Genomic DNA, 12,043 nt, shown 5'->3' with positions numbered 1-12,043 from the left:
TGTGAGTCAGAGGCAGGCACGATTGGACAGCTCTCACTCGCTCCGTATTGAAATAACAGCTATCGAGGTGACAAACACACACACATAGACAGCAGAGCCGTGTAAATCAGTCGCTAACGGACGGCTACAGCACACGCTCTCACAACGGTCTCTGTTAAACACACTGTTTGACATCTTCTCGTCACAGAGCAGAGAGAAATAAAAGGAAAAAAAGCATGCAAGCCAGAAACAACCCACGTTCTGACACAATTCTGGACGTAAAAACACCCTCCACTTGAAGACTTTTATTTGAATCAATAAATACAGTCTCACAGAACCGCTTTAACAATAAACCACTCGTAGTAGGAGCTGAAGGGTTTGTAATGATGACATTTCAGAATACGAGAGCGCCGTGTTTCTTTATGCAATGGCAGTCGGTGGTTCAGTCTGCGGCCCTTTGCACACTGCAGGCTTAATGCGATACAGCAAAGTCTAATTATGTTAAATGAAAAAAGTAACCCCAGGCTAAGATCCTCACAGCTCAAGGGCCTGAACACTTGAGGGAAATAGATACTAAGCACAGAGACTCAAACTCTGAAATCATCTGCTAATGAACATGCAGAGGAGAACAATCTGCCGATACAGGATACAGCAGGAACTGTTGAGATATTGAGGAGTTAGATGACGTTTGTGAGTGATGCCTTCACATGTACAGTACATCTCAATAAAAAAATCTTTTCACTGCAAAATAACGCTAAATAAAATTGTTTAAGATTGAAATTTTAACATAGAGTGGTGCAGGAATGACGTCAAAAACCGGAAGACTAATTTGCCAGTGGTTCCCACAAGATTTTCCTATGGTTTTTATAATTGGGGTTTTCAATGTATGAGTAAAATAAGATTTGAAAACATGAATTTCAAAGCTGTTATGTTTATTTTAAAATAATAAGTAACTAGATAAGAACGTTTGGGGAGTGTGTGCAGTTTACGATGTAGAAAAAAAACGTACAAGTATCGTCAAGTTATGTTTACCAATTGAAATTGAAAAACCCCATTATAAAAACCCATAGGGACAATCACAAGGAAATCAATGGCGAATTAGTCTTCCGGGTTTTGACGTCATCCCTGCACCACTCTAAGGCAAATATGTCATTTACAACACATCTCACAACGTGTCGTATTTCAGAGTAAAACAGAATATTTGGTATTCAAATAATGTAGAGCAGTACTTGTTATCAGCTATCAAGTAGGATTTGACTGGATCATTACATGTCAGGCTACGTTATTGGTTACTATTATTTTTCCAGCCAATGTGGCTTAGATTACGTCAGCAAAAAAGAAAAGATGTTTCAGAGGTCGATAAAGTTATTAAGCATTGTAAAAGATGCATACTTAAGACTGAAGTAATGAATTTGGGAACATATTTTAAAAGTCCTGCATGAAAAATGTCACATTACTTTAAGGACTCACATCTATAAAATGAAGGGCAGTTTGCATGACACCGTTTTAAACTAAAAACTGAAAACTTTTTATGCGTTTTGGTCATTTATTTACATAACAACGATGTTTTGGGGGCCTGAAAATGCAAAGTGCAAGTCTTTGAAAACAATACGCTACTTTTTTCTCCATGTAAACAACAAAAACGTGAATCTGTGAAAACACTTATGTCCTGCGGATGCGTATTACGTGTTCAGTCTATAGGCGCGTAGTGTTTCTTTACAAAGTGACATCGCCAACTACTGGCCTGGCATGCATGATACAGCGTTTTCAGTTGTTTTCACGGATCTGTGTGAATGGGGATCATTTTGACAACATGGTCGCCTCTACGCAAAAAACACGAAGGAAAAACATTTTACGTTTTTAGTACATCATTGTCGTGTAAACGTACCCAATTTCCTGACTGGTATCCACACTCCTGCCAAGTGTTTATTTAAATTTGTTTTATTATATTTTTCTGCAATGTACTGGACAAGAAACACTTTCATTACATTGTAGAAAAATATAATAAAACAAGTTTATTTTCTGTGAAATGGATTTTGATTAGGTCAGGAGACCATATTAAATGAATAAGAAAAAATGTCAATTTTGAAATTACTATTATTATTTATACACTTTAATCATGGGATCTCTGCAGCCCCCAAAATAAAGTCAATGAGAATAAAGAAAATGAGTTCTGATTTCAAGTTATCTTTTATATGCACTACCCTTCATTTGAGGTTGGTAACATTTGTAATGTTTTGAAAGTAGTATCTGCTCACCAAAGCTGCATTTATTTGATCAAAAATGCGGTAAAAACAGGGAATTGTTATTACAATTTTAAACAACTATTTCTATTTTAATATACTTTAAAATGTATATTCTCACTACAGTCTTCTGTGTCACATGATCCTTCAAAAATATGCTGAAGAAACATTTATTTTTATCAATGTTACAAACAGTTGTGCTGCTTATTATTTTTGTGGAAACCTTGATGCATTTTTTATCAGGATTCTTTGAATAAAAAGTTTAAAAGTAACATTACAAATTTCTTTACTGTCACTTTTGATCAATTAAATGCACTCTTGCTGAATAAATGTATTCATCTTTTTTCAAAAACGGTAGTGTATCAATTCTGTATTGACTATATCAACCAGTATTACTTGTTACTTATTTTTCCATGAGGTGTCTGTTAAAACGCCTGCAAAATTATATATGACACAGGTACTGTGTGTGTGGCATATGTGTGGCATCACGGTCTCAGCCCCACATCTTGGTGACATTAATCACGCCTGTGATGGACTGTGACAAAGGGAAGTCTTTAACTACAGCTCGTCTCTCTCTCTCACTATCGAACTAATGAGCCGTACAGCAGCACTCTGTTTATACAAATGTGACGCGGAAAAATCATCTCTGCCCTGGCTGTGCGCCAACGTGCTGATCCAACAAGTAAATGTAAATTTCTCTCTCTCTTGCACTCTTCCTTCCTCATTTTCACTTTTTTAATAATTTCTTGTTCTCTTTTGTTGCTTCCGTCCTTTCAGAAAGGTCTCAGGTCCCAGTTTCCCTCTCAGAAAGGTCTCGTCAAAAAAAAAAAAAAAAGGTTACATGGCTGGATAATATCAGCTAAGATTGGTTGATAAAGCAACTGCCTTCATCAGAAATCTGCAATGGCAGATTATTCTCTAAATAAACCCACATAAGGAAATCATATTTGACCTTTACTCTAATAAAATGTCCAAAACAGACCAAATGAGAAAGGAGGAAGCTGAGAACCAGAGCATGCTTGCTTTTCTTGTGCTCATCAGGGTCCGTGTGGAAGTATTTTGGAGGATGGTGGATACTAAGATATGCACATACTCTATGTTTACATGAGGAGTAATTTATGCAGAAAGAGACAATTACTGTGGCATACATTTGCCCATGCTTATGTGTGTGTGTGTGTGTGTGTGTGTGCACTCGTGTGGTGTTGGGGGGCGGCAGCGGGCAGTCAGCATGGCAGCGGTATGTTTGGTTAGCGCTTATTAGCTGTGTAATAAGATTTAATGAGTTGAGGACTAAAGCGCTGTAGGAGCACGGGCAGCATATTGGGATTAGTAGAGAGCAGAAACAGAACGAGAATAGGAAAAGAGAGAGAAGAAGAGGTTGTTTTGAAACCTAAATCCCACTTGTGGTCAAACCGGGTCTTTTTTTTTGGTTCACTTGGCCTGTTGCGATTTCATCTATGTAGCTCTCATGCTCTCTCGACTCAAGTATGTTGTGATTTAATTGTTCAACACAAGCCTTGTGCATTGTAAATTGTCAAAATGGGCAATTTAGATCCCCCTAAAGTATAAAAATGTCTATTTTACATGGCTGTTATCTGAGGTGAAAGCGCTCCGCCAGATGTGCTGATTGCGTTTATGGATAGTCGGCATCTTTGTTTCTTTATCGCTAATTGGATGTTACGACGTGGAATCATAAGAAAACCTTCCTGGAATGACTGAGTGCAGAGAGTAATAGAGGCATTTGTCACCGCTGCACAGTAACGGGTGGCCGTAAGTCAAAGCAAACGTGTCTGAGAGGATCTTTGCATAAAGAAAGGCCTGTCATTTCTCCATGATTTCTATTGCCACACAAACACAAACGGCCTGTCTGTCACGTCTCCCAGCGATAAGCTGGCACATACATCACCAGCTGCCTGCACCACTGCCACCGCCTGCTCGCCGTTTTATTCACACACACACAAATACTAACACTTTACAGACATCCGAAAAGTAATCTTTACATGCCTCTCTGTCCCTGATTGTGTTCCCATAACCCCTGATGCATGAATTATTAAATAAAAAATAAAGAAAAACAGAGAAATATATATATATATATATATATATACACAGTCAAACCAAAAATTATTTAGACATTTTTGATATTTTTGATATATTTTTACTAGTGGGTGCAGGACACTATAGTTCATTTATGTAAGTGAGGATAGCAAAATAAAGTAAACTGTGACATATTATACCCAAACATTCTTCATACAGCGGACTACCAGTAAAATTGATAAAAATTTGGAACCAAAAATTATTCAGACACTTTGACCTGACCATGTTTTGCTTAAGTGTCATCAGACATAATTAAGATTAATTTTTGTTCTCACACAGTTTAACTCTGAAATCTTGTCATATTTTATTACCATTTTTTTTTAACTATAGTGAATAAACTGTATTAATGAATGAAATGTTCAAGATGTCTGAATAAATTTTGGTTTGACTATATTAGTCCCCCAAATTATGTATTTTGATAGAGGTATGCATATCCAATGCAACAGAAGTAAAAAAAAATTATAATAATAATAATGATGTATGAAGAAGACGTATAGAATTACGGGTAAGGGTCAAAAGTTATCACTTAAGGTAACTTAAAAAAAAAAAAGAAAAGAAAAAAAAACGGCTTATTTTGGACATCATGCATCAGAGAGTTCAGTTCTAAAAGTACATTGATGTTAAGGTTTTTCTCATTGGATGGTGATAAAAAAAAAAACGTACTTATATTTTTTATTTAATTACTATATTTGATCATTATTATATTCATATAGTCCAATGGTTTGCAAAAATGCCTATGTTTGAACAATTTGAATTGACATTAAAATGTATTTGGAAAAAAATCTAAAAGTAAAAACTTGAAAGCAATACAAACTTCATATGTAATTGTTTAAGATGTACACTGTTTTCCTTTACTTTTTTTTTCTTTTTCTTTCAATATACCCCGATATGTTTGGTTACATGTATACCGGTTTATATAACATGCTTGGTTCTCAAAAAAGCCAAAATATTTTTTTTTTCAATGTCATTAATCATTTATTTATTTGGGATACTTTTTTTTTTGATTGATGATTTTAAATAATCTCAATCTAAATGGAATCAAATCATGCAGTGGTTTAAACAATGCCAATTAAAAGCATGTTTTAAATAAACGCATTGAACAAAATCTGAATTTACACAAAAAACAATGATCGACTGAAAAGACACTCTCTTTCGTGCACACAAAACACTGCTTTTGCCACCAATATTTAGCTAAACGTCTCTTTTGACGTATTACTCCAAAGAGAAGGTGCTCTGCTGAATGGCCCGTGGAGTCAGAGGAGTTGATGTACCATCATTGCTCACTGATTGTAGCTCTCAACGAGAGATGATCTGAGTCAATAGACTCACGGCTCACTCACAGATTAGACATCTAATCAAATTCAGCCCCGTTTGTTTATCGCTCGCTATCGTGGGCTATGGGATGTCAGTGTGGAACGCTCCACAGCTGTGACAAAACAAGGACATGTAGGCTACATATGATTATGAACCCAGACTTTTTTTATGCAAAGTAATGTCATGTGATATGCCTCATAAAGGTTTTTGAATGCTGATTCAGTTTTAACAGACACCTCATGCAAGTCTGAGTAACTAAATGTGTCTTTTTTTGGTTTTGAGAAAATATAAAAAGAGCTTTTAATGTATCCAAATAATGGTTTTCATTATAATAAAGCTGAATGCCGTTCACACAATGATTGCTAATCATACTATAAAGCCAGTGTAACTAGCCATAAAGATTAACACACATCCACAAACAAATTCAAACAGCTGACGGCACCTTCAGACACTCCAACACGTCGGAAACATAATACTCAGCTTCTTTAATCGTAAAAGTGTATAACCAGCCAGTGCTAAATGCTTCCAGCTAATTTCTAATTTGTTCGTAATTGCACCGAGACAAGTAAACCATTGCACAGTGAGAAGTTATTTCCTGGAGCTGGACGGCTAAATTACAGACAAATGTTTCATGCGATTAGGACACTCTAATTGAGCATGTGACAAAGAATAGAGCGGCAGAAGTGTATCAAGTGCATAGGAAACAGGTATTTACATTTGTTACATCCTAATATCATTCTTTATACTTTAATCACATTGAATTCCTTTCCGATTATTGTATCCCTCCAAATTGCAATATATTTGTTTTTCTTTCAATCATGAGAGAGAGTGAAAATTAGTCAGGGCCTCATTGTAACTGATCTGCTCTGGACGCCTTGATCAATGCACTAGTCACATGTCTCTCCTCAGCTGGACTGAGAGAGCTCTACATAAGAGGCCGTGCTGTGTGTGTGAAGTGTCTGCGTGTGTTTTATTAGTATTGCACTTGTGCATGTTTGCTGTAGGTTTAGCCCGACTGCACCTGCCAGATCTGCACACACACTACAAATTACAGCACTCGGTTCTTTCTCTCGCTCACACTGCTCTAAAAAAACTTCTAAAATCGTTAGTGGCCTACAGCTGAAATCATTAACTGGTCACCTGTACGTTTCTAATGGGGTCATTACCGAGGTGGCCCTGCAGCCGGCCGCTAATCGCTAGCATGTTATGGGGCAGCTGTTTCTAAAACACTTGTTTCTCTGTGTTACATTCCAGTATGCAGGCGTCGACTGAGATAGAACAGAGCGAGACCCTGTAAATCAGGTGCGTTTTGTGATTCAGTGAGTGTTTTAGTGTATTTAAGAATACGGACATGTTTTAAACTTGCATGAACAACTTTTTTTGAGCAGCCAAGTGCTATTTCTGTATCGTCCAGTTGCATATTTAGTTGGTGTTGCAACATGTAAAAATAGTATGTATCCCGCCATTGCATTCTGTCTTTCAGCGCGCAAGGGATTTTGGGATGGTGTGGAGAGAAAGTGCTTTTTTAATATATATATGTATATATATATATATATATATATATATATATATATTATATAAAAAGCCTGGGGGTCTGGACTTCATTAGTCTGACCCCTCCTTCTCCCCCCCAGTGGACAAAACAGAGGCGACATAATTCACTTTGCCAGGTTTTACAGTGTAGGGGTACGGAATCGGTGAAAGGGTCAATCGAAATCTGTTCCCCAGCTGTGCGGCCCTCTCACTCACCCCTAGGCCCAGAGAGAACGAGCGAAAGAGAGAGAGAGAAATGCTCGGGGGGAGATGGACCCCACAAACGTACCCCCGAGCTGCCTGAGCATCACAAACCTGTTCAGCCAGCTCCATCTACATCAATCTAGATTGCGTAAAAATGCAAACAAGTTTACGCTGAACGAAAATTCACACTGTGTTTTTGAACTCTGATTAGATATTAAAATGATGTGGGTAATAATAAAGGGATCATACATGAATCCTCATTTTTGCAGTTAAAATTCAACGCAAATTCTCAATGTGTCAAAATAATGACTTTCCTTGTTTACTTTGACAGCACTAATCCAAAAAAAGGTTGCACTTTCCACCAAGCTCAACCCTAGACACCTACCTATCACCACCACAGCCAACACATGGTATTATTTACAGGATCACATTAAGGATTCAAATAAAATTAAGCTCTCATTTTTGCTTCTTTTGTCTAGATTCACTCACTTTACTGTCTCTTAAGAGAACACCCTTTACTGCACCCATAAAACTGATATCCTGCCATCAGTGTATATTTGAGATTAAAATGGAGCACTAATTCTATTAAAAAATGCGCTAGGATGAATTATAAAGAGAGTGAGAGAGCAAGAAAGAGGATAGATTTAAAGTAGAAGCAGAAGAGGTGCATGTATAGCTATTTTACCTGACAGTTAACTAAACCATTCATGCATATATACAATACTAACATGAATGAAGGATTATAACAACTGTTTGCTATGCAAAAATTAAGAACGCTTTTTAATCATTTAAGTAGCCTTTTTAATTATTTTAATCTTAGTTTAAGATGCTATCATGACACTTTCTTTATAGTTTGCGTTTGTAAGGAGCGCGGGAGAATTTTGTGTTGTGTATGAGGCTGATAATTGGCTAGAGCAAATTATTTATTATAAGGGAGCCTTTTTGGTATTAACATTTATAAGTGACTTTTTCCTGTAGCCCTGCTGTATGATGAGCATACACGGCCTTTTATCACAACTTTATGCATTAGAAATGACTATAAAACGCGCGATATTTTTTTTTTAAATAATTAAATAAATAAGTGCACATAAAACGTACTTTTTTCTTGTCAAATTCCATATGATTTTTTTGCATGCGAATGCCTATGCATTGTAACTTACATGCAATGCGACTATTTTCTCCCCCAAATAAATAATTCAAGATGTGAGTTTATCCCATCTAGGGTAATTAGATGCCCAAAGACTGTGCATTTTTTGTCTCTAATTAATATCATAGTAAAACATCCACAGTTCCATCTGCAAATACTGGTGATCTACAAGGTGTTCGTGACTTTTTTTAGCGCATATAAGGCTGCGGATGGGCAGGTGATTTCGGCCACTTGTACACGGCAGCTGACCTCCGTGTAAGTTTGAAACATCAACTTTATCCAGCCTTCACAATATGCAATATTAATATACCGCAGGGATTTTTAAGGGAATCACGAAAACATGTAAACGCAGCATATCTCTCTTTGTAGGCTACATGTTTTTAATGAACTGTAAGATTATTTGTAGCTACATTAAAAAACGCTTCGAAAGCTTACTTCAGTGTATGTCCTGAAGATGTTTTGATTTCAGGATGCATACTTTTTCTACACACCAGCAGAAAATAACAACCCGCCTCATTAACTGCATTTTACTGCTAAATTTAGTATATATATCACATAAAATCGTATTTATATATGTTAATTTATTGTAGCCCGCACGTTTGGCCCTGCTGTAACCAAATTAAATTTATATAATAGATAGCCTACATAAAGTTTTTAATTGAACTAAAATATCCTAAAAAGGAATAATCAATAGCACTAAATTAGCAGATCTAGTATTCCTTAAGTCCTTGTCAATTTTCTCTGTGAGTTTATAAAGTAAGAAAAAAAGAATTTTGGTCCAGAAACACACGTATATTTTCTAAAAAAAAAAAACGTGCCTGTCTTATTATTCCATTAATATACAATTCATTTGACAGAATTAGTCTGATGCTTCCTGTTTTTCCCATTTTCTCTACTCCTATATTTTTCTAACAGTTTTAACATGATATCATATAATAATCATTTTGAGCTGCTATCAGATTTTTTTTCAAATTGCTCAAACACATTTTTGTCCCTCTGCGTAAAACTTCTACAAGTCAACTTAAGTGTAACATATACGTATTTCTCAAAATCCCAGGTCTCTCTTTGAAGGCTGGGACAGAACAGCACACATTTCCTCGGCGTTTCAACATCATTCTAGAACCCAGGGTAGAGTATATGCGGAGGAACTCGCAGTCCTAAAACTAACTTTGATTCAAGCGCAAATGTTTGGTTTGATTTGCATTACGACGGTTTGACTTTTCTGTTTTTGAAAACAGGCCTAATAGTTTTGTTTACTATAGCCTCACAAACTCATTTTCTCCCCACACGGAGGTTATATTCTGTAAAATGAGATATATCAGAATAAATAATTTAAGATCATTTGAATCAACTATAGGACATTTCAGTGTATCGCATATTTTCTTTTCAAACAAACTATAACTCATGCTTGTCAGTTATTCTCACTAGAGATGCACGTGAAACATCACCGGATTAGCGCGAAATGAGCGGGAGATTCCTACCCGAGACAAACTGACAGATCTTCAGCTCTCTTTGAAGCACAGAGAAATCAGGTAGAACAATGTTTTCTCATGTGTGACAGGCAGTGTAATCGGAGTCCGCCTTTCTAGAGCGGCGCGAGCAGCGACTAACGAGGCGCAATCAGTTTCAACACGTCTACAACTAAATAACAGCCGACAAACTGACCGGGATACTGTGCTGTGCGCGACGTCCTTGTACTAGCACTTACAGATTCAAAACAAATGGTTTCGAAACACTCTTAGAACTGTGGCAAAGCGCTTCCTCTAACGACACTCCGTTTCACGCACCCAACTACTTGGAATATGAACAACTTGGAGCTTGTTGGTGATGTTTACCTTTGCGCAGCTGTGTTGGCATCCAGTATCCCCGCGCTCTGCATCCAAGAGCGCACCGGCGTCATGCCACTCGTAAGGGGCTCTTCTTTCATGGTCAAGGCTCCCCGTGGGAGACCGTCCTGGATGGAGAACATGAAAATAGCCTTCTGGGGGATGTCTCTCTACACCAGCTCGAGTGGAATAATCCTCCTGCACCACCTGGATTAACAAAAACCAACTGAAAGGGAAAAAATCTTCCCCAAAGTGCAACAAGGGGAAAGAGGTCCTTATCCAAAGACGCGCTGCCGTATCCCTTTGGGTGTTCCTCTTTCTTTTAGATTCCAAACCCAAGTTCAGTTCACTCAAGATTAACCGGTCTCTAGTTAAAAGAGGGTGGAGAGAAGGCAAGAGCTGTGGAGCATCTCAAAGGAAACGATCAGCCGGGATCAAGCAGACCTTCTCGTCGCGGGGAGAACGAGGGGAGAACGCGAACTTGCTCTGAAGAAGAAGGCGAACAGACGCGCACGGGATTGTGAAATGAAAAGTGGGATAAAACGGGCGACTGCTTCAAAAAGGAGTAAAATGAAATGATTACCAAACAAGAGGGAGGGATGGACCAGGGAAGGCTTGCTGTCCCTGGGGAAAAGAGGGATTGGGTAGCAAGAAATCTCATTCCCTCCCTCCCCGTCTCTTTATGCCTCCTGTGTCCCAGCGGAGCGCACCTTCTCTCGGGTTCCGCGGCTCCAGCGCTCTCGGGGGGGACAAGCGTGGACTTGACGAGGGCGGAGACTTGCCCTTAAAAGGCAAAGTCATTTACATGTCAATCTCCGTTCTGAGCTCTGATTGGTCGCGGTCATCCCTTGCGTCATTTTCAAAATTCGCCGCAAAAACTCAGCTGATGTTAGAGGGACTGAGCGCTCTGCCAGTGAAAGTGGTCTCGTGCTTTCCAAGTTTAACCTGACACTTGCCTTTAATACCCAGGAACATTCTCGATGCATTTCATCTATCAAGATTAAAATATAATCGATTATACCGTTTTCCAGGAGTCAATTTTGTCTAAAAGTGCAGCCGGTATGATTTGATATTAAACAGTGAGTGAATGCGGATCCTAAGCATACTGTACAGTAGATTATGTTCTCTAGAACTTAATGGTGTTTCCACAGATGACGCAGCACAGTAATATTCTATAATAATTCTATAATAAAGTAATATTCATTAGTATTATTAAATAGTGACATCTCTTAATTTTGTAAAACCTCGGGGAATGAAGTTGTCCTCCTGCTCGATGAATTAGAAGAAATAATCAAATCTGAGAAACCGCAAGGTTATTTACAGCTGCACGAAATCTGATGATAATAATAGTAATAATAATCATATTATTGTTATTATTATTATTATTATTAGCCCGCCTGCAATATAAATATAAAATAAATTAAATTATATTAACAATTATTATATAATTTAAGTAAAATGAATCCAGAAAATAGTATAATGTTTTTGCTCATATACACATTAATTTCCAAAATACATTTTTAATTGTGCAAACTCGCATTGTAGCCTATTAAGGGTTTCTGGTGTTCTTTGCCATTATTCTGAATTCCACCAAATGATGCCTGATTAAATATTTATTACAGGGCTATCTCAGAGCTCACAGTCAGAAAACGACCCAGTGGGATTTAAGAAAAAAATACAAACCCAATTTCACCTAAAAAAATA

The 12,043-nt window shown here is 37.4% G+C and overlaps 1 protein-coding gene across 6 annotated transcripts in view; it reads right to left on the bottom strand.

Annotated features, from left to right (window-relative positions):
- LOC127494417 (transcription factor COE3) overlaps positions 1-11,493 on the bottom strand; it is a 123,689-nt gene extending 112,196 nt beyond the window's left edge. For 2 of the 6 annotated variants that reach the window (XM_051860309.1, XM_051860310.1), the window contains exon 1: positions 10,349-11,487. In XM_051860309.1, the coding sequence (XP_051716269.1) occupies positions 10,349-10,482 (134 nt within the window). In that variant the 5' untranslated portion in view covers positions 10,483-11,487. Of the gene's footprint in view, positions 1-10,348 lie in introns of all 6 variants that reach the window. The other 4 variants (XM_051860311.1, XM_051860312.1, XM_051860314.1 and 1 more) reach the window with 3 other exon arrangements.
- Positions 11,494-12,043: the final 550 nt, after the last annotated feature.

The sequence above is a fragment of the Ctenopharyngodon idella genome, chromosome 14 (genome assembly GCF_019924925.1).
Source record: "Ctenopharyngodon idella isolate HZGC_01 chromosome 14, HZGC01, whole genome shotgun sequence".
Classification (NCBI taxonomy): Eukaryota; Metazoa; Chordata; class Actinopteri; order Cypriniformes; family Xenocyprididae; genus Ctenopharyngodon; species Ctenopharyngodon idella.
This window is presented reverse-complemented; position numbering and strand designations above follow the sequence as displayed.